The 23,869-nt window shown below is 40.1% G+C and overlaps 1 protein-coding gene across 15 annotated transcripts in view; it reads left to right on the plus strand.

Moving 5' to 3' along the window:
• The window catches only part of ENPP2 (ectonucleotide pyrophosphatase/phosphodiesterase 2), a 113,678-nt gene extending 92,617 nt beyond the window's left edge, over nucleotides 1-21,061 (plus strand). For 8 of the 15 annotated variants that reach the window (XM_005662883.3, XM_021088984.1, XM_013996524.2 and 5 more), the window contains 7 exons: nucleotides 3,715-3,789; nucleotides 5,123-5,259; nucleotides 6,577-6,712; nucleotides 7,637-7,714; nucleotides 13,133-13,265; nucleotides 14,883-15,039; nucleotides 20,459-21,061. In XM_005662883.3, coding sequence (XP_005662940.1) covers nucleotides 3,715-3,789; nucleotides 5,123-5,259; nucleotides 6,577-6,712; nucleotides 7,637-7,714; nucleotides 13,133-13,265; nucleotides 14,883-15,039; nucleotides 20,459-20,629 — 887 coding nt within the window. In that variant the 3' untranslated portion in view covers nucleotides 20,630-21,061. The remainder of the gene's footprint in view (nucleotides 1-3,714; nucleotides 3,790-5,122; nucleotides 5,260-6,576; nucleotides 6,713-7,636; nucleotides 7,715-13,132; nucleotides 13,266-14,882; nucleotides 15,040-20,458) is intronic. The other 7 variants (XM_005662884.3, XM_013996526.2, XM_013996525.2 and 4 more) reach the window with 1 other exon arrangement.

The following is a 23,869-nucleotide window of genomic DNA, read 5'->3' on the forward strand; positions in this document are numbered from 1 at the left end:
AACAACCTGGGGTATATTTGAGGCAACAAAAAGAGGTATATTAAATTGAACTTGGGCTATATTTTATTATAAATATTAAACTTACCAAATCAAGTCCTTTACTAAAATGAAGAGGAAGGAAAATGTTATCTTCAAAAATTGTGCTCTAAACTGCTTGCTAAAACCTTAATATTTCTAGACATGTAGCGAACTCTGGATAGTTATTGCATGACTACAGTTTCTGGATCACATGTACATAATGTTTTGGCAACCTTATTGAATTTTCGTTTTGAAATCCATTGAATCAATGCATTGTGAATGCACTGAATGAAATGGAAATGAATGAAATGGAAACATCTATATCTCCCATAGCAAGCAATTCTGGCACCAGAGGAGTTGTAATTTTCACTGCAAGAATAATTACGCTATTTATTTTCATTTTAGTCTTTTCTCTCCTACATTGCTAAGTCATGTTTCATACTTTCTTAAGTTGGCATTTGCTCTCATCTTTGTGAGAAAAGGAATTAAAAATCATTTTAATACCTAAGCGTTTGGTTCCTTATCACATACCAATGAGAAATTAGCTTGGTTCGAAAAGTGACTTAAACCTTAGTAATGCTTGTTAACTTTGAAGCAGAATCCCAAATGTGGCCAGAGAAGGAATTTCCTCTGTAACTCTTTTCAATTCTGAAATGTTTCATGTTTTTGTTATTTCATTGGTGCGGTTAGACTAAAGAAAGGAGTTATACTTGTGTTTCTCTTGTACACATCTTTGTGTTTTGGGCAAGGTATGGAAGAAAACCACGCATAGTATAATTGTTTGTGCCCTATAGTGGGATTCAAGATGAATCGGATGGAACAGACATTGAATTTTACCTACCAATATTTCTTAGTGATATTGAAGTAGAGCATTTATTAAATGCCCTTTACTAAACCACTACAGCTACTTCAGGTCAAGACTGAGCTAGGTGCTTTTCATATTTTCCTATAAACAGTGCAACATCCCAGTTGATGATTAAGTTACAGAATCACAAGCTATAAAAGAGTTGAGATGAGATTTGACTTCAGTTCTAGGTGATACTAAAGCCTTCATGCTTTTCTCTGTAAATGCTGCTTATTCTAAGGGCTGGAACAAAGAGAATATGTTTGGAGAGAATCTCAGTGTGTATCAGGGTTTGGAAGTTGTTTCTGAAGCATTAGATGCTTGGGTAGAAATTGCTGACCTCATTAGCTTCTCAGCAGGCGTGACTCAGGCAGAGCTCCTGCCTAGGAGCAAATGGATCTTCATTCCAATGTGCTTTCCATGAGAATAACCCAGTAGGCAGCATCCACCTGGGACCACCCAAAAAGCTAAGGAGAAGAATAATGGACCAGGGGTTGGAGCCCTAGATTCTGGATGCTGTTATGTAGCTGAATTATCTTGTACAAATCATGAACATCTAGTTCCTTCATCGAAAAATGAAAATACTGATCAGCTTAGTCCATCTCTCGGGGTTACGTTAGGTCATATCTAGAAAGCCAGTTCTTGAAAGTCATAAAAAGACCAGTATTTTTTTTTTAAATAAAGCAATCATTTATTTATTCAAGAAGAATTTAGCCAGTAGTTATTTGGCATTGTTAAAAGTAGACATACAGTGGTAAACAAAATTAATAAAATCCCTGTCCTCATTAAATTATTGTTTTATTGTGAGATTTAGCCAGTTGATGAATTACAACCTCATGCTTTAAGGGTTGAGATAAGAAAGAACAGCACACTGAAAGAGGCCTTGAATCTGATCCCAGAGGAGGTTGACACGGCAGTAAATGACAGTGGACACTTAGTAGACAAAGGAGGAGAAAAGACGTAGGGAAAGGAAAGACCTTGGGTAGAGAGTTTGTGGTAAAATGTAAGACCATATTATTGTGGGAGTGAAGGTTTAAAAAAAAAAAAAACACTAAAGAGGAGATTGCCATGTGGCTCTCAAGTCAGCCAGCTTAATCTGTGGGAATATGAATCAGGAAGCTGAGGAGGGCAAAGAAACACACACTCAAGTCTGGAGGACCAAATTTTGGAAGACAAAAAGAATGAGCACTGGGGAAGTCCACACCACTTAAAAAGGTTTGCCTCGCAGTATTTTGCCAAATGTGGTATCTGGAGGAGACCCTTGGCGTGAACCAAAAATGCCAGACACTATTGTAAACAGGGAACTGGGGTGTGGAATGGAGACTTCGTCTGGAATTTCGGGGCATAGAAACCCAGCCTGGGAAGACATCAGCCTTCCTAGGTCTGTATCAGGAAATTATGAAGAACATCTTTCAAAGGCAGAGGCTCGCAGGCACCTCTCCAGGGTGGCTGATCTCTAGATGAAGCATTTATGTGTCCAAAGACTGAGTTTCCGGTATAGTTTTGTGGCTCAATGAGGGGCTTTTGCAATGGGTGGCTTGTCTAAGATGTCATAAGGAGTAACAAAGTCAGGCTGTGACCAAGAAGCTGTGATTCTTTGATACCCTGAGAAACTGAAGAAGGGACATCTCAATTCTGATTCTGAACCTTAGGGTGTGTGTCTCCCCTTTGCAGGTAGATGCAAAGATGGTTTCACCACTTTTTAGATGAAACTCTTATGCTTTGGAAAGACCCAAGTAGATTCTCTGGGTCTTTGGGTCAGTTGGGGAACTCAGTTGGCTATTAGAAGACTGCCAAAGCCACTACATTTTTTCCCCTTCGTGTCATATATGCTCAGCTAACAATTAAGAAAAAGTCAGATAATATTTGTGCTCCAGCTGTATGCCCAAAACTGCAGATGTGCACATGAAGCTCATGTTTCTGAAGAAAATGGTCTACACATGCAGAGCAGAAGTGTGAGTAGAGATGGAGAAGCTTAACTGGAGAAATCTTTCAGAAGAAAGTGACCCTTAAGATGTCTCTTCCCCCTCTTTGTCCCCTGTCTCCCTCTCCTCCTCATGTCTCTTCCTGAACCATGTGACCATATTATTTGTCAGCCCCTTTTGAAGGTGAAAAGGGCAGTTACACCAGGGCCAAAGGCATAGACGGGATGCGGGCTCACTCTGGCTTAACTTCATGAGTTCTGTAAGGATGCCACCCGACCCCATCGGTGATGGGCATCGTGCTCTGTGTTCTCATTCTGCTGTGTAGAGATCTCTGATATAGTGGGCACCATATTGCTTTTTAGTTATTTATGCCATGTTCGTCTCTCCCATTGAACTGTGAGCTTCTTGAGGGTAAAAGCTCTATCTTAATAGTCTTTATCCAGTCTCTCCATTCCATAGCCCCGGGCCTGGCCCAAAGAAGGCACTCAGGATATGTTTGATGAGGATGAATACATTAATGAAAAGTTTGAAGGGGCAAAAGTGAGAGGAGAGGTGGAAAAGCTATTTTGGGCAGAGTGAAAAGGAGTCACAGACATACTAGCATAGGGTTGCTGACAATGTTTATGATCAGTGCTGCAAATAAATCAGCTTTCGTGAAATGGACGCTATGCTGAGGAATGCCAAGAAATAAGAAGGAACCAGATTGGTAGAGTGTATATGTTGTCCAAGACTATTGTTTGATGGCTGCTCTAAGGAGGGAGTTGCATGGAGAAATACGGCTGCTATTTTGTTGTCTCCTTAATGGGATAGATTGGGTAAGATGCCAGCTTTGCATTTGAGCTTGGAGGAATGTGTTGGGTAAGCATTAAAACTTGAATGTTGAAAAGAGAATAGCTTCTCAAAGAATCTTGATACTTCTGCTTCCAGCTGAAACCAGAAAATTCAGAGGCAGCAAAAATGAAATCAAGGAAAACGTTAATGGAAATTTTGAACCTAGAAAAGGTTTGGTTTGAGTTTTGAAGGAAAAGTCTGACTTGGTTACCTGCCCTCAAGTACTGCTGTTCTGATTTGCTGGCTTTTTATTTGTTTGTTGTAATTCATTTATATAATATTAGCATATTATGTTCTAATTCTTAGGGGTGGGTCCCCAAATTTGGCAGCTTAACCAAGACATCTACATTTATTGCAATGCTGACAAAGCCCAACTACCCAGAACAGGCTTGTGCTGTAACAGTGTGGGCTGTTCGCCTCAAATCAGCAGTTCTACTTGGGAGGGTCTTGCAAAGTAATCTACAAAGAGTTTTCTCTGTAACTTGTGTAGAATGGTAATACTTTAATTAAAGCAACATGTATACATAATTTAATAAGTGATTGCCAGAACCGATTTTCTCTAATAGAAATAGTAGTAAAATTCCTTTTTTGATCATCATTTAGGGGATTGTGAATTGCCTAAGCCTCAATCTCTAAACATTTTTGTCTATTAAGTCCCCAATTTCTGAGTATCTATGGCAATTCTGTCTTTAGTCCATCTAAAATGGGCAGATCAAGCTTGAGGCATTTATTGTGGGTGTAGAATGAACGTTTGCACACTATTCTCCATGTCTTCTTAGAAGAGTAAGGTTTCAAACCTTTTTTTTTTTCCCCCTAAGAGGAGATCTTTCTCTTAGGGGTCTGCATCTATATTCTTGGGTCTTAACTGAGTTCTTTGGTAACTGATGGCCCCTCCTTTTTCTGTATTTAAAGGACCTCTTGAATGCCCACTTATTTTTATCTATACATGTTCCTTTAAGTTCTTACCTAAAGAGTTTTCCTCCATATCACAAAGCTACTTACTTTAAATGCTCATTACTACTCACTTTTTATGCTGAAATAATGCATATTTGAATTGCAGTTTACAAATCATGATCAAAGAGTGCCTTCCTCCTAATTAAATCATTGGTTAATTTGATGAGCCTTTTCAGGGTCAAATGAATTAATTCTGTAAAAACCCAATGCTCTTGACTTCGCATTCAGCTCAATCATTTCAAGATTTACTACACAATATTTCTCTTCCATACAGACTGAAATTCTTTTCAATTGAAAAAAAAAACCATTAAAATCAATATGGCAGTTACATTACAGTTTGGATAACTGTAAGTAAGCCCTGACCCATGCTTAGGTGATCAAATAAACCACAAACGTGTTAGGAAAACTAACCTGATTAAATTAAGGAGAAGGTGCTACATTATTAAGTAAGCAAGCAAATTGTGGACAACTTGACACTCTTCCATTTTTTTTTAAACATTTGATATATAGTTTAATATGTGTTTAACACAGTTTATTTTTTCTTTCCTAGAGAGACACCTCCTTTACGGACGGCCTGCGGTACTTTATCGGACTAGATATGATATCTTATATCACAATGACTTTGAAAGCGGTTACAGTGAAATATTCCTAATGCCACTCTGGACATCATACACTGTTTCCAAACAGGTCATTGAGAAAATTGGGTTTTATATTCTTCATGTCATTACACTCCTTGCCATAATATAATGATGGCTTGCTCAACAGAATTTGGTCTTTAATAAGATTTTAATTTTTTTTTTTTTCTGATAAAATGAATCCTAGGTTGGATCTGTGGCAGAATATTGTGAGTTAGGCTTTCTGCAGTGTTCTAACAACTTCTTGGGAGTATGTGAAATAGCGTACTAATTATTTTAGTTTCTTTTACTCTGCCTGTCACTGCCCAGTCATTATAGAAGCCATGAAGATTTGACTGTTTTAATAGGCTTTTTTTTTTTTTAGAGCAGTTTTAGCTTCACGACAAAATTGAACGGAAAGGACAGGGCGTTCCCATATACCCTCGGCTCCACACACGCACAGCCTGCCCTACTATCAACATCCTATTTTGTTTTTTGTTTTTGTTTTTGTTTTTTTAAATGAAGATTTTATGCTGAGGTTTTAGTTTTGGTGTAGATGAGATCGGTATGTTTATATCAAGAATTAGAAAAACGTGCTTGGCAGTCGAGGGATGTTTTTAATTTCTGAATGCCAAGGACTACTCCTACTGCCCCAAACACAGCTTCCTGTTAATTTTTACCGTGTGCACTTATATCTGCTCAGGCAAATGCAATACAGATACAACCTTCTAAAAAATAGGAGATATGTCTATATTATTTCTCATAGTATTAATTTTTAAGCTGTCTTCTGTGGCATTTTATTCATTTTATCAACTGTGAGATTTCTGCCTTAAGTGTCATTGCTTTACCTGAGACTGATAAGAGAGTTCTGCTACCAAAAAATAAGAGTTTTAAAATTACTAGCTTAGGGAGTTCTTGTTGTGGCTCAGCGGAAACAAATCCAACCAGTATCCATGACGATTCAGGTTCGATCCCGGGCCTTATTTGGTAGGATAAGGATCTGGCATTGCCGTGAGCTGTGGTATAGTTTGCATATGCAGCTCAGATCTGGTGTTGCTATGGCGGTGGCATAGATGGGCAGCTGCAGCTCCAATTCGACCCCTAGCCTGGGAACTTCCACATGCCGCGAGTGCGCCCCTAAAAAGCAATAATAATAATAATAATAATAATAATAATAATAATAATAATTCTAGCTTAGGGCATTTAAAAACTGAACTCTTTTTTTTTTTTTTTTTGAGGAGTCAGAATATCAGAATATGAGCTGTAGCAAAAAGCTAATGGAGGTTTGATTTGGCTGTTGGGAACAACACAGTCTGGCTTCAGTGCTGCCCTGTGGGTTTGGTGTTGTCTCTGTGATGGCAAAGCTGACAACCTCTGACTCACCACACAGGCTGAGGTCTCTGGGATCCCGGAACACCTGACCAGTTGCGTCCGGCCTGATGTCCGTGTTTCTCCGAGTTTCAGTCAGAGCTGTTTGGCCTACAAAAATGATAAACAGATGTCCTATGGATTCCTCTTTCCTCCTTGTAAGTTATGGGACGTCAGGATCTGACTGTTCTGGAGGGTGTTATTTTGTGGAGTCTGGCCTGTGCAACTTGATATTTAGGACTTCAGTGGTTTTTAGGTTTTCTTCAAGAGGGGTGCTCAAGAGATTGAAGAGATGAACTTCTCTGGGATCTTCCAAAAGCAGCCAGAAAAGAGACCAGCCTTCACAAATCCCTCTCCAGGGGAATTCTAAAAGGCAAAGGGATATTCTCTGGGTCCCCTGGCATCATTAAATAGAATCTGGAAGTGAAATAGTGAATTATTACGACATGGATCTTTTAAATAATACTATAAAAGTGATCTCCTAAGAATACACAAAGCCATTTCATTATCTCTCATTACTTTGATGATATATATATATATATATATTTTGTCTTTTTGCCTTTTCCAGGGCTGCTTCCTGTGGCATATGGAGGTTCCCAGGCTAGGGGTCGAATCGGAGCTGTAGTCTCCAGCCTACACCAGAGCCACAGCAACGTGGGATCTGAGCCGTGTCTGCAACCTACACCACAGCTCACGGCAACGCCGGATCCTTATCCCACTGAGCAAGGCCAGGGACCGAACCCGAAACCTCATGGTTCCTAGTCAGATTCGTTAACCACTGCGCCACGACGGGAACTCCTGATGATATTTCTTTAAAGCCCTAATTATGCTAGTGAAATCAAGTGATTCTTTTACATAATACTTGGTAGACTCAAGACTAGGTAGGAAGAAAAAGAATTGTAATAATTTTTTTAGGGAGAAATATTGAATGAAGAAAAGAGATTGAGTGGGAAGGGAAGTAGGAAATGGTATATAAAGAAGGGAATGAGTAGGAATAAAAGAATATTTCCATTCACTTCATGCTTTTCTATTGATGTAGATTTTAGTTTGTAATGGATGCTATTTGTTTTCCTAATGTTTAGATCTGAGCTCTTCACCAGAAGCTAAATATGATGCATTCCTTGTAACCAATATGGTTCCCATGTATCCTGCTTTCAAACGTAAGTCCAACATGTACTTAGTAAGCTATTATTTGTGGAAATTTCTAAATTTACCACTTACCTTTCCTACCTCTGTATTAATTTTAATAATAATAATACCTTTAGTGTGTTTAGCCTTTATACATTTTGAAGGCCTTTAATATAAATTCTCTACTATTAATTTTTTTAAGTGCCTTGGCTTTATTCCCAAAGTATCAGAGAATGGAGCCAATTCATTTATTTATCTATCTATGTAATACAGAGCTCATCTGAAATGTCTTACAAAAAGAAAATTTTACAACCTTTTTTTTATACATTAACATCTAATATTCCTTTGGGGTCACAAAGACTTAGAAAAATGAAGAAAATAAACGATTTTGTTTGTAAATTAGGAATAGCAGTGGTTAATAGTATTGTGTTTATACCCACTGTCACACACACACTTTATGAGACTTCAAAGTCCTGAAAATAAATTTCAACATTTACAAGTAAACACAAAAATTAGTTCATAAGTAATTTGTTCTTTAGTATCAGGTATGAAAGTGTACTCTCCAATCCTGACTTTCTGCATTTCTTTAATTTGTACAACTCATAACTATTAACATAAAGAAGTCTGTCACCCACATTGTATTCATCTCGAATTTGCTTTCCCCTCATTTTTGTCATATTTTTAATACTTCTTGTTCTTCTCACCCCAAAGCTGGCCAAAATGTGTGTACTTAATTAGTATTAGCATAACTAAAGTTGAATTGGATTGGTGCAACCTTGTTGCACTGGCATTTGATACCAATTTAGAAGTTTTAAAGCCTGTAGGAAATAGCTGGCTAACAGTTTCTCTACAGGTGTACTTGGCTACATGAAATTTACCTAAAAGGGATGGAAACTGGGTGGCTGGGTGACTACATGATGACTCTGAATTGAATATTCGCTCTTGTTAACTCAGATTTCCCAAGTTCGAATTGGCATCTTCTTCCTAGATAAATGTATGTGTTCTAAGTTAACAGAACTGCTCACAGCAGAATAATTTTAGATGTTCATTTCTCTTCTTCCTTTTGGTAGTAACTTTAGCTTTTATCCTAAATATTTCAAATTTATCTGTAGCCGACCTTGTAGAATACCATACTTATTTGCTTAGGGAAATAAATTGTTTTACACTTTGCATTTACAAAAATGATAGAATTGTTCCTGTAAAGCAGACTTTCTAGATTTTCAGCTAGTTCCTTCAATGTTGAAAATAGATCCAATGTTCGGAAGATGTGGTATATATACACAATGGAATACTACTCAGCCATAAAAAAGAATGACATAATGCCAGTTGCAGCAACATGGATGGAACTAGAGACTCTCATACTGAGTGAAATGAGCCAGAAAGACAAAGACAAATACCATATGATATCACTTATAACTGGAATCTAATATCCAGCACAAATGAACATCTCCTCAGAAAAGAAAATCATGGACTTGGAAAAGAGACTTGTGGCTGCCTGATGGGAGGGGGAGGGAGTGGGAGGGATCGGGAGCTTGGGCTTATCAGACACAACTTGGAATAGATTTACAAGGAGATCCTGCTGAGTAGCATTGAGAACTTTGTCTAGATACTCATGTTGCAACAGAAGAAAGGGTGGGGGAAAAATGTAATTGTAATGTATACATGTAAGGATAACCTGACCCCCTTGCTGTACAGTGGGAAAATTTTAAAAAATTATTAAAAAAAAAAAGAAAGAAAATAGATCCAATGGTGACTGCCCTCTCTCAGCCAGATCTGTCAGTCACTTTAAAATAAATTCAAATCTCAAAAGCCCCTTAAAAAAAATTCCTGGCTTATGAAAACCCCAAAGTGTTTTGTATCCTTACATAAATTAAACAGATAATTTTACCCCTTTAGTGGATTTAATGTTGTAGTCTTCTTAAGCTAGAAATGACCCTTCTCATAAACTCTACTATTAATTAAAACTATGAATCTGTGAGGGAAGTTGGTGGGTTGTTTACCCCTTGTTTTAATTAAGGAATTGAAGTCACGACAAGTGACCCAGGCCATGAATGGTAGCAGCTGAACTAAACCAAGTTTGTGCCTTCCTTCTAGGTGTTCTTCCTATTTCAGTGCTCATTATATTGGTGGTTGAGAGGAGTCTTCTCTGTATTTTGGAGATATTTTGTATATCTCCCTGACATTTAACCACATCTGTATTTATTCATTGAATGTTGCAGTAGAATCCACTAGCGCTTCCTTCCTTTAAGGTGACAGTGATGATGTGTTCCTCCCCCCCCCCTTTTGGCTTTTTTAGGGCCACGCTGGTGGCATATGGAGGTTCCCAGGCTAGGCATCGAATTGGAGCTGCAGCCGCTGGCCTATGCCACAGCCACTGGCCTATGCCACAGCCACAACAGCGCGGGATCTGAGCCTCATCTGTGACCTATACCACAGCTCACAGTAATGCCAGATCCTTACCCCACTGAATGAGGCCAGGGATCAAACCTGCATCCCCATGGATGCTAGTCGGATTTGTTTCCACTGTGCCACAACGGGAACTCCAGTGAGATGTGTTCTGAATGTTGACCCTGAAAACCAGCAAACCCCCAAAGTGTCTTCTGAATCATCATTTAATTCAGGTGGTTTTAGGGCTACGCAAAGTATACACTCATAATTTCTTTATGTATGATACAAATATTTGTGGATGATAGTGATGGAATGAATGGTATAGGCAGAGTAGCCCTGGCCTCCAAACTGAATTCTAATCCCGGGAGTGTGACCACTGGCTATGTGATCAGAGAAATGCCATTTAGCCTCATTTGTAAAATTATGAGATTTGATTGCATGACTTCTATGGCTTATATGGATTTATAACTTAATTTTCCAATGACCAAAACAATCCATTTTCTATTTCTGATAACAAAGAATTCAGTCATTTGCCCATCTACCCATCCATCTATTCACCCATTCACCCATGTATTCAATGATAGGATAAGCATTGTGAAGTGGATTTGACCCCTCTTAAGTTCAGTTACAGTAAGTAGACCTAAATGCTTATGGAAAAAGTAGGAAAAGGAAATATTTCTCCCTAATTCCACTTAGTAAAGGAGCACTGGCCATGTTACATGACTCTCGGGGCTAAAATAAAGTCTCAAAATAGGAAAACATGGTGGAGTCTCATCTACAGAAGTAGGCCTCTTCATTTTGACATTGGTGAAATGGCCAACACGGTTAAGAGAAAAAAATGTTTATTTGGTGTCCTAAGTTAGTAGTTAAAGGCTTATTCAAAGGTAGAATCCATTGCATATGAGTGAAAATTTAAGGTATGCTTTGAAAAGGAGTTTTCTTGGTTTGTTCTCAGGCCCAACTGAGAAATGTTTCACAAACTCACGTAGATCCATTTGTTGTAATATTGCATGGAGTGCAGCTTCATTGAATTTCCACACATCAGGGTTTTCTGGATGTCTTTATTCTCTGCTGATGCCTTTTTGACCAAACAGCAATGAAGGAAACACACGGTACCACCCTGAGGCTGGTGCGGCCAAAGGCCTTTCACAGAGGGCTCGCTGTTCTTCTTTGCTAGAGGAATGGTTTTTTCACATGCCACATTTCTGCGGGTTTGGCCTTTTGACTGTTCTCATTGTTATTTCTTTCCCTCTATGCCTCTCCAATTTTTATGCTTAAGTTAACATTTGAACTTCTCCCCCACTGTCCTCCTTTCTTTATTGCAAATAATTATCCATGGTATTTTGGCTCCGGTGGGCTGCTCTGTCTTTCTCATTTAGAAGAGAGGATCAGCAGTGGAAGTACTATGGGAAAAATGGCATAGGGAATTTTTTAATAAGGGAAAGTAAGGCGTGATTACAGCCTGAACCTCAAAACCCCCATGTAGAGCTAGAACCTGGTACATTAGATCTAACATTTTAGAACCAAATTCTTTGGTTTGCTTTTCCTGTCCTCTTCTGTTATTCCCTCATTTACCCTTTTCACACTTTTCCACGCTGCTCCTCCCCTGCCTCTGTGATTGACCATGGTGTAAATTGGAGCTAGTGTGGACGAGAAAATCTTCTCTAGAGGATGACCATGGGATAAGAAATGAATAATGGAGCAGAAACCAGACATGGTCAGATCAGGGATGGGTTTTCCAGGTAAAAGGAAGAGCATATGCAAAATGTTACTCTGAAACAGTTACTGGCAAGTTGGGGGCCTGAGAGGAAAATGGATAGGGAGTAAAGTCATGGAGGTAGGCAGGGCCACAGTGGCAAGTTGGGATTTTTTTTTTTTTTTTTTTTGGTCTTTTTAGGGCTGCACCTGCAGCATATGGAGGTTCCCAGGATAAGGGCTGAATTGGAGCTGTAGCCACTGGCCTATGCCACAGCCTCAGCAACGCAGGATCTGAGCCACGTCTGCAACCTACACCACAGCTCACGCTGGATCCTTAACCCATTGAACGAGGTCAGGGATTGAACCTGCGTCCTCATGGATACTAGAAAGATTCATTTCTGCTGAGCCATGATGGGAACTCCCAGCATTTTATCTAACTACAGAGAGTAGTGTTAGAAACAGGTACTGGGGAAATGCGACACGATCTTATTTATAGTGTGAAAGATCCACCTGGCTACTCTAGAGAGAACGGACTACCGCAAAGAGTTTCTCCCAGGGTTCCCAGGAAGGAGTCTTTTATGGTAGTTCATTGCAGAGAGGACTTAGACCAGGGTGGACCTAGTGAAAATGGTGAGAAGTGGTCAGATTTGGACAGCTGGGCTGTATCTTGGAGGTAAAGCCTGATAGGACTTGTCTGAGTTCATATGAATTAAGGAGAGAAGTCAAGGATGACTCCTAGGATTTTGATATGAATATCTGGGTGAGTGGGAGTGCCATTTACCATGATGGAGATGCCAAGAGTTGGAGCAGGAATGGGAAAGAAAAACCAAGAATTCTGTTTGGATAACTTTTTTGTTAGACATGGTCGTTAAGTATTCAAATGTACCATGAGGTGGGTGGAGCTGCGTGAAAAGGTTATGGACATGAACTTGGGAATTAGCCTACCCATGACATCACAAAAGAAAAGAAAGTAGATTAAGACCTTTTCCAAATTTCTTACAAACACCCTACTTCCTCTGTTGCACCTACTACTCTCCCTGCCTGGAATGTTCTGTCTCCACCTCTTCCTAGGAAACACACACTTAATCCTTCAGAGCCCAGCTTAGTAGCCACTTCATCTGCAAATCCTTCCCTGACTTATTGGGCTAGGTTAAACTCTTTGACCAGTGTCTCATACCTTTCTCTCTGCTGGTTCATAAATAACACACCCGCAGCTAATGTTTCAGGATGGATTGTTCTTAAGAATCACAACAGCTCTGTTGCCTCTTAGCTTGTGACATTTGTAGCTTGCATCCTGAGAGAAAAATTGGCCAAAGCAAGGATTTTTGTTCATGAAGAACTGATTTTGTTCTTTGATTTTCCAGGAGTCTGGAATTATTTCCAAAGGGTTCTGGTGAAGAAGTATGCTTCAGAAAGAAATGGAGTGAATGTGATAAGCGGACCTATTTTTGACTATGACTACGATGGCTTACATGATACACAAGACAAAATCAAACAGTAAGCTTTTCATTTTCACTCAATGTGAGCTTTTAAGTTACAAGATCTCACTCAGGAATATTTGTCAAATATTCACATATTAGAGAAGAACAAATACCTCTTAAACCCTTTGCTCTTTGAATCTCCTTGTGAGTTCTTCAGTTCTTTTGGACTGTTGATTAAACATGGCATTGGTGATTGGAAAGGAATTGAGATTTATGGTAAATGAATGCATTTTTTTTTTTTTTTTTTTGGCCACATATGGCATGTAGAAGTTCCCAGGCCAGGGCTCGAATCTGATCCTCAACCACAACCCAAGCTGCTGAAGTGACAATGTCAGATCCTTAACCCATTATGTCACAAGAGAACTCAACAAAGGCACTTTTCAGTTCCATGAAAGAAAATGTATCAAAAGATTAAATTTTTTAAAAATTTATTCTTCAACCATTCTTTAGTGGGAAGGTAATATTTTTCGCTTATGTTCATTATGGGGGGGGGGACTTTTAGACTTCGTTAGGTTTTCTGAGTCAGTACATCTCAATAGGAAATTCCATGTAAACTTTGGTCAGATCTTGTGTCTGTCCCTCTCTGTGGTGCTACTAAGGCTATAAAAGGATGAGGCATATTCTGTTCATAAAGAACCTAGCGTCTAGTGGAGAAAGCAAGAAGATACAAATACAACATCCATAATAAGTCATCACTTAATTTTATACATGCATGATACAGGGAGCAACACAAGATATGAAAGTTTGATTGTGGTTTACAGTTAGTTAGACACAAAATACTACTTTTTTCATAACTAATAATATAGGATCTTACTCCCATTCCAGTCATCTGTAAGAGAGATTTTACCTTACTTGTACATTTATTTTCTTGCTGATTATTGTATAATTTTCAGTCCAAATTACATTATCAGTTTTAATCACAATTTCTGTATTTTGAAAATGATTAAAATTAAGAAAATAGAAAACTAGATAAAGAATTATGAATTTCTGTACTAAAGCTCTACTGGAAAAGATCTTTTATATCTCTAGGCTCATATCACTAACACACAATCCTTAGAATTTTCTTTAGTAAATGAATTCTCAATAGCAAGTTCAGGTTCTCACTGTGGCTTGAAAGAGCTATTATTCTTCTACCTCCAGTGTCTCCTGCAACTGGTGCATTTTATACAGGTCTATGAAAGTTATTTTCCTTAAACACAGATCGCCTAGTGGTACTCCCTAGCGGTACTCCCTAGTACAGAACATGTCAATGGAGACTTACTGCCTAAACGATAATGGCCAAACTTCACCACTTTGTCACTTGAAACCCTCCATACTTTGGCTTCTATTGACTCTTTCAAACTTACATTTCTACTCCATTGAGCTATTTATCATATCCAGCCTCTGATTCTCGATTCAAGCTATTTTCTTTGTCTGGAATATGTTTTTCACTCTGCCACGTTGAGAGAAAGAGGGGATTCCAGGCAGTGAAAACATTATGTTCAAAGATACAGAAATGGGCTAATGCTTGGAAGTAAAAAGTGAATCAGTGGAAAGGGATTTAATTTTAACGACTTAGGCAATATCATTGGCCATCGTTTTAAAAAGAAAGCTTCTACCTCAGCTGTAATTTTATTTTGCCTTCTTGTTTCAGGTATGTGGAGGGCAGTTCTATTCCCATTCCAACGCACTACTACAGCATTGTCACCAGCTGCCTGGATTTCACCCAGCCCGCCGACAAGTGTGATGGCCCCCTCTCCGTCTCCTCATTCATCCTTCCGCACAGACCAGACAACGAGGAGAGCTGCAATGTAAGCTCAAACCTGAATCATTTTTTAGAATTTGCTCACATAGTTCATCTTTGGGTCTTAATTTATGTTCCCATCCTTGAACTAGAGCACACTTATTATAAAACATTTGGACCATACACATGGGTATACAAGTTGGGTCTTTAGAAAGGACCCAAACAAAACTTTATATAACACTTGGGAATGCTGTGTTCAAATAGCTTTTTTTTTTTTTTTTAAATCTTTTTAGGGCCACCCCCACGGCGAATGGAAGTTCCCAGGCCAAGGGTTGAAACAGCTGTGGCTGCTTGAATCCAAGCCTCGTCTGCAACCAACACCACAGCTCACAGCAACACTGGATCCCTGACCTACTGAGTGAGGCCAGGGATCAAACCTATGTCCTCATGGATACTAGTTGGGTTCATTACCACTGAGCCATGATGGGAACTGTTCAAATGGCTTTTTGTTTTTAGTGTAAGGGTATACGTGTGGTGTGTGTGCATTTAGTGTAGTTCTATTTCTGTGTTTGAGTTTGACAAATGATAAAAGTGTTCAAGTGTTTTCAGTTTTGCAAAAGACATATATATTTTGTAAAAAGAGGAAAGTAGCACTATTTTGGTAATAATTGCAATGAGGGAAGGGTTCCCAGGAGCTCATATTATTCCCTCTACTTCTGTGGATGTTTGAAAATTTTATTAATAAAAACTTTTTAAAAAGACACACACAGGAATATATACTTTACAAGTCAAATGTTCATTTGCTAATTATGAGGGCAGATGTAACAGATCACCCTATTCTTAAATAGCACCGATGACCCTTGATTTACTTATTTCAACATGACAGCAGGACAGCATGATGAAAAAGCCCCAGAAAAGCAGGCAGGAGCCATGCTGTGTGTTCCTGGCCCTGTACTAATTCTGCAGTCAGGACAAATCCCACGATTACTCCCGATCTCTTCACTGTGATGAAAACTCTGTGCTCCAACATTGATTTTTTTTTTTTTTTTGCTATGGAAGTTCTTAGGCTAGGGGTCAAATCAGAGCTGCAGCTTCCCACCTACAGCCACAGCAACATGGGATCTGAGCCACATCTTCAACCTACACCACAGCTCATGGCAATGCCAGATCCCCGATCCACTGAGTGAAGCCAGAGATTGAACTCACATCCTCATGGATACTAGTGGAATTCATTTCCACTGCGCTGTGACAGGAACTCCCCCGGCGATGATTTTAAAAATAATAGTCCTTTGCTTTTGTGTATATAATAGAGGGAACAGAGATAAAACCTACAGAAGATTTTTAGTCAACAAGCAGTACTCAAATTCCTTAATTATGTAAAGTATCCTGGGAGAAACGATAGTGTGTTTAACATAGTCACTACTCTAGGCGGGCTTCCAGGGGGAGACAAGCACAGAAATTGCTTCACTAAAAGGCGGAGGGCCTTAAGAATACCTTCAGCAGAGATTTTCAGTTTCATAGACAAGGTAGCTTTGGGGCTATGGCTTCAGTTATAGGTGATGGAATGACTGGCTGCAGGGAACTCTACCCAGTATTCTGTGATAATCTATGTGGGAAAAGAATTTGGAAGAGAATGGATGTGTGTATACGTGTGATGAATCACGTCGGTGTACAGCAGAAACGATCACACCCTTGTCAATCAACTACACTTCAATAACACTTTAACAAAAGATTTTAGGTGAAGATGGAGGCTATGAATATCTAAAACAAAATAAGGGATGTAGGAAAAAAATAAAAATTTGAAATATGGCTAAAAGTGGTAACTAAGTTTAACCAGAATATTGGAAATGAGGGTCATAGTGGGGTTTTAAAAGTTGCATAGAATCAAATTTAAAATAAAAGTGGTTGTGATAGTGGTCATGGGAAAGCAGAAGTAGCTGTTCCCATTAATTAGGCCCATGTTACTACCCAAGTACTGTGCTGGTCCTCTCATACATTATTATTATTATTATTATTATTTGATTTTTTAGGGCTGCACTCAGGGCATATGGATGTTCCCAGGCTAGGGGTTGAATCGGAACTGTAGCCATTGGCCTATGCCACAGCTATGGGATCTGAGCCATGTCTGCGACCCACACCACAGCTCAAGGCAACGCCAGATCCTTAACCCACTGAGGGAGGCCAGGGATCAAACCGGCATCCTCATGGATACTAGTCAGATTTGTTTATGCTGCCCTGCAATGGAAACTGCAACATATATTATTTCTAATCATCCCATTAGCCTGGGAGACAAGCCTGTTTAATCTCGTCCCTGTCCCCTGGTATTAACTGTTGAAAAACCTGTAGCTCATAAAGGAAAAGTATGTTACATGGTTACCTGGTTGGTCAGTACAAGAGCAGAGCTTTGGGTTCAAGGCCTCTGATTCCCAAAGCTCATCTTCTTTCAAATTTATCAGATTTCTATAGTGGAACCTTGGGACCATAGCACTTTTTCCTCATTGCAGAGGCATTAGCTGGCCACAGGGAATGTTTAGGCATAAGAGGAACCTTTTAGGCTCTGTTCTCAGGAAATAAATTTGAATTGGAGGGGGTCAGGCTTAATGCTCAAAAGGCTTTGGCAAGATTCGTGGGACTGTGGCAACAGAACCTGACCTGGGGTGTAGTCTTGGAAATTTCAAGGAAAAGGGAAGGCAGTAATCTTGTACTGGCTGTATCAATAAGATCTTAGAAATAATTGGATGAGAGGTGCAGAAGCAAAGGAACTTCAGTGAGAGAGGAGCTGGACTCTGCTTACTGGCTGGACCCTCTCAATTGTGATTGTTTACCACCCATGAAATTAGCTGGTTGTGTACCGGGGGATGTCATGCCTCTGGATAACATGATGTACTTTTTATGAACTACAGTTTTACTATAATCTTGCTGTGGCGAGGTAGAATTTTTGCAAAAAAGTAAACACATTATGTAGTGAACTTTTTCATACATACAAGTATGTTTAAGATAAGGCAGAGACTGCAAAGACATTTCAGACTTCATCTAGGCCATTTGAGGGACACCTAAATTCCTGGGGGACATATGTTCCAGTTTCCCTGTCATTAGGGGAATTGGTGATGGGGGAGTTGGACAAATATTTCTCTGAACTCAGCTCAAAGGCCGTTCTTTATTCCCCTCAAATGTTACATCTGATGAATGAAATCCACTGATTTCCTCACAGGCCCTCCTCTCTGCACAGAACTTAAGAGGGATTTCTTGTAGAGTTCATGCCCAGAACCCCCTGCCTACATAGAAACCTGCCTTTGCTTTCAAGTCCACCTTACAACTGCTGGAACTTGAATTCACAAACTCACTTGAGGGATGTTAGGGAGAAAAGACAGGTGAAGACTGAAAGTCCATCGCTAGCAAAACAATCAGCAAGCTTCTGAATTGTACTTTCGTTTGCATTCATGTTTGAAGTTATTTATTTTTAAAGTATCTCTTTTCTTCTTTGGGTGCACGTGAACCTTCACTTCGACTATTTCTAGTTGCGTGTTTTGTACTTGAATCTCACTCAGCAAATACTTGTGGGGCTTGCCAGCTAGCAGGAGGCAGAAGTCATTTTCTTCATGTGTAGCATAGCCCAGGATTCTCTAGTGACTAATTGGAGGCTGGATTTTAGCCTGTGAGAACCAGAGGAGAATGCCTCTCAGATAAATTTGGCAAATCACTTCCCAAGGAAAGAAATAGCAAAAGACAGATTTTTTCCCCCCAAATTCTTCTAATCCCAGCTGGCCATTATTTAAATTAGGAAAAACCTTTTCACCCCTTGTCCACACATTCAAATGACTGCATTTACAAAGGAAACATTAGACTTACTGACCATTGAAAAATCAAATAAATGAGTTGAATATGAAAATTCTCCCCAAATATAACTTCGTGCTTACTCTGCTTACTCTGAGGGGGTCCCGACCCATTTGGAGACCTCCTACTTCGTTAATTATATGGTCACACTGAGGACTGGTCAGTACCGTTGTGGGTAGAGTTATATTTAGGCCTGTCCTTTCCTATGAATTGCAGAGATCTTGGTTAATTTGGGTTAGGAGGGTGGGGCATGGAGGGTTAAAATCCTTACTTCCCCGGCTCCCCAGCCTGCAAAGCAATTTCTTCCTGTTTCTTCATTTTTCCTGGGATGGCCAAGCATCAGTTTCCTGAACCAACACCCTCCCGTACATATTTAGCACTGGCACGGGCTGCTGGAGCTCCCTGTCCAGGTCCATGTGGGTTAGAGCTTTCCGAGAAAACCCATCGCAGGTTCTTGGGCTTTGGTGGGTAGCTCATTGAGACCACTCGTGGTCCCAAGGCTTGGACGAGGGCATGCACAAACATTCTCAGCTCAGGGGCACGCAGCTACCCTTCAACTTGGAGAGAGACTTTAAGAAGCCATTGCCATTCCAGGAGCCTTTGGGAATGAAATTATTTGCAGAGAGCCTGACCCAGGTCTACTCCGAAGGTAGATATTTCCTCATATGCTCAAGGTTCTCAGCTCTCATTCATTCTCTCAACTTCCCTCAAAAGTGAAAGAAGGAATTTTTTAAATGTAAAGGACTTTGCCTACATTGCTTTTTCGTCTCAACTTAGACATGAAATAAATTGTCTAGTGTAGGACATCTAAGTGTCTTTCATTTCAAATTCGTACTAATAAGGCAATTCTTGGCAAGTAGTTAAGACAGAAGGAGATTTCCTTCCTTTTTCCCATGGTGTTGTTTCCTTACTTTACTCCCCCCTTCTTCCTTCTCCTTCCTACGTCCCAGCGAGCTGAAGTAGGCATCGTTAGTCTTGTGAACCAACGAAGAAAATGAGGCCTAGAGAGGTGGGGTGGCTTGATCAAGGTCTCTCAGCCAGGAAGTGAAAGAGTTGCATTTCCAACCCAGGCCTCTTGGGCTCCAAAGTGCCAGGTGTATCAATGGAGCTGCTACAAATGGAACTCACTCAAATATCAATTCCTTGCAATCTAATCAATGCTGTAGTTGATCTAGCACCTTCTTCTGAAAGATTAGGAATGCACACACATCATTCTGTACACCAGGCGCAGGCTCTTCATGTTCCTTGGGAGGCCCAGGTGCATTCCTCACCACTCACGCTCTGTGCTCTACAGTGCAGTTCGATGGCAGGGGAGAGAACCAAATTACTGAGTTCTCCAGGGCCACTGGTTTTCCTAATTCTGATTTATGTTCTGAGAACCTATTGAGTCAAATGCCCTTTCACATCGCATGTCTTGTTTACTTGGTACAACTAATTGCTGTTGAAAATGTTTACAGCCAAGGGCCCCGGTATTCATGGCCCATTGCCGGCAGGAATGTGGGAAAGTGGTGGGGAGGCCAGGAAGGAATAACACGCATTGGCTTCAAGTGCAGGAGACCGTAGAGGTCTTTTTTGGACTTGGGGCAAGCCGACCATTTGGAGAAACTCCTTTGGAAAATTCTGACTCTGATTGTATTCCCTTTCCTTCGCAGAGCGCAGAAGATGAGTCCAAGTGGGTAGAAGAACTTATAAAGATGCATACAGCTCGGGTGCGGGACATTGAACACCTCACCAGTCTGGATTTCTTCCGCAAGACCAGCCGCAGCTATCCAGAAATTCTGACACTAAAGACATACTTGCATACGTATGAGAGCGAGATATAACTTTCTGATCCTCTGCGGTGCAGTCTTATCAACTGGTGTATATTTTTATATTGTTTTTGTATTTATTAATTTGAAAGCAGGACATTAAAACAAGTTAGTATTTTAATCCTGTACCAAATCTGACATATTACGCCTGAATGACTCCACTGTTTTTCTCTAATGCTGGCTTTAGGTAGTCTTGTGTTCTGAGTAGAGCTTGTAATAAATCCCGCAGCTTGCATTTTTAGTGGAAGCTTCTAAATGGTGCTGCAAATTTGATATCTGCATTGAGGAAATATCAATTTTCCCATGCACGGTTGCCACAGTTAGTCCTGTACTGTATTGAAATACTGATTTTGTAAAGTTGCATTCATTTTACTGTTAATTATGACAGACATATTTAAGCCTTATAGACCGATTTTAAATATAATAAATCACACATTCAGTTTTCTGGTTTTATTTGGTTTTTATTGCACATCAACTAGAGTGTTTAGTTTGGTGTATTTCGTGCATGAAAAGTACACATTTCTTATGGTCTTATTCGGCACTCTTCCTGGTTGGATGTAGTTCACACAGACAAAGGGGAGTCCTCAATATTCAACTGTGATGATGAGATAGGTGAGGGACCTGGAAGGGCAAGAGGGAAAGGGGAACCAGAACTCCCGAATACCCTCTCGTATCCATCTATTTTGAAAATATTCTGAAGTTTGGAGGAACAGGCTCTTTAGATCAAGTTGGTTCAAAGTTGGTTTTAGATTCAACAGTGATTGTCTTAAGCACATATTCTGTATAATGTATCCACATAAGAACCAGGGAGGATATAAAGAGAAATAAAACAGTGGGATGAGATATAGGCAATAAGGTGTAATTAACTAATCAAGGTAGCGAATAATCAATACCAAGTGAAAAGTGTTAGTCATAACCCCATAAGACAGAAGGGTCTGAATGATAGGTGCGGTGATTTTTGATGGACCCAGTTATGGCTTTAAATAATAACGAAACACAAAGGAAGGAAGTCATCCAGAGACTTTTCAGTCCTTCCGACTGTGTTGTGGAGAAAACTGCAACTTAGTGCTGCCATATTTCTAACAGTTATTAATCTTCCTTAGAAAAAAAGAATAAACAGCATTTTTTTTTCATGTCAATTTTTACAGTAGCCCCCTTTTACGGTCAGTAAAATGGGTTTTTAATTTTTACAAATTTTCCTTTAAAAGTAAATTTATTTAAGAACAATAGAGTGAACTATATCCAATCTCTTGGGATAGAACATGATGGAAAATAGCATGAGAAGAATATGTGTGTGTGTGTGTGTGTGTGAGAGAGAGAGAGAGAGAGAGAGAGAGACTGGGTCACTGTGCTGTGCAGCAGAGATTGACAGGGCACTGTAAATCGATTATACTCCAATACAAATAAAAGTTTAAAAATTTTCTAAAAAGAAGGAAGACATTGAATAATAAATTTAAAAATAATAAAACAACAAAAGTAGGGCAGCTGGCACTGGGGATACGGGAAAAATCATGAAGGTGGGATTAGAGAAACTAATGTTTAAGAAACGCAGTTACAGGAATGCTCTGGAAGAAGTGAACATGCCTGAATTTATCCAGCAGCCACTGTGTTCCAGGCACATCCCTAGAACTTCATGTGCTTTGTCTCTAAATACTGAAAAGCGAGGAGCTCAGGGAAGATATTATGGCGCGGGTAAGACTGGAGGTGGGGATGGAGAAGGCTTGAATTGGGCTTTGTAAGTTTGGGGTAGGTGGGGTCACAGCAAAACCGTGGGTTATCATCAGTCCAAGTCATTTCGAAAGGACATGCGTGTTCTCCAAGCAGGCCGAAGCCTAAACAATAACATGTTTGCCCAAGCTGTTTCCGAGGAACTTGGAGTCAGCCTTGTCCAGTTTGAGCTGAAATGGTTAAGGCTGAAGACCACCTACTCTCCAACTGGGCATGCGCAACCTTTTGACGTCACAGGGCCAAAAACTCCACCCTCAGGTCATGCCAAGCATTCCCCTTTCTTCAACATCCAGAGGCCTGTAGCTTAGTTACACCTGCGCAGAACCGTGATTAATTACCGCACCTCTTTCCAGTCACCTTTACCCGTGATCCCCATGCGCCCCAAGCCTCAGACCGCCCTGCCTCTTCATTTTTTTATCCTGTAAATACCCCGAGCCCCTTGCCTTCTGGGAGGGCGATCTGAGACTTGTTCTCCCTGCTTCTGACTTGGCAGCTTTTCGAATAAACCCTCTCTCTGCTGCAAACCTCAGTGTCTTAGCGTTTTGGCCTGCCAAATGTCAGCAACACCCACCTGGCTTGGTAACAAAAGTATGGCCAAACTGAATCAGAAAATCACTCATCATTTATTTAATAATCAGTAATAATTTATTTATCATCTACCACATGAGGGACCTGTACTGGCTGTTGAGGACAAAACTAAACACAGGCCCTGAGATCCCAGAACTTGCACTTGAATGGGAGACAGAGATCCCTTAAAAAACCCCGGAATTGAGTTGTGGTAGGTGCTATGAAAGAATTGAGCAGGTGCCAAGGGACAAGGAGGACAAAAGAGAAGAGTCCTAGATGACATTATAGCCAGCACTTGGGGCATGAGACGATCCCGCCTCAAGAAGGATAGGAATGAGAAGGAAGAGCATGGCCAAGGACTAGGGGTGGGAAAGATCTTGGGATGTGTAAGGGTCTGCATGAAGGTAGGGCTGGTAGGGACCAGGTCAGCAGATCCTTATGGCCCCATTGAAGATTTCATTCCAAATGCAATGGGAAATAATCAAGAAGTCTCCAGCAGAAGTGTAACAGGGTCTGATGAAAGATTTCACCCTATCGGTATACTTATGCAAAAAACACATAGGATGCTGTAAATGCAACTCCTCAAAAAATATTCCTGATACCAGGAGGTCCACCTCTTAGGTGCAGTAATTCTGCACTAATGCTCTCAACAGTGGCATTACAAGAGAGAAGGGTCAATTCTAATTTTTTTTTTTTAATGTTTGCAAGCTCCTTGCTTAGATTTCCACATCACCTCAGATTGAACTCCTCTCAAAATAGGTTATACCTGAGGCTTTGGGGGAGCGCAATTGCAAGTTTAATTGAGTACTGCTGCTCTATTTTTAGTCCTTAGGTCAAGCCTTTCTTTCTCATAAATAAACTCCATACCGACCACTGTGTATTTCAGGTGAGTGGTTTTGCCGATAAACACATGTCATTAATTGTGAGGTTATTTATGAAAGTCTCTGAATGGACAGGGAC

This window comes from Sus scrofa, chromosome 4 (genome assembly GCF_000003025.6).
Source record: "Sus scrofa isolate TJ Tabasco breed Duroc chromosome 4, Sscrofa11.1, whole genome shotgun sequence".
Classification (NCBI taxonomy): domain Eukaryota; kingdom Metazoa; phylum Chordata; class Mammalia; order Artiodactyla; family Suidae; genus Sus; species Sus scrofa.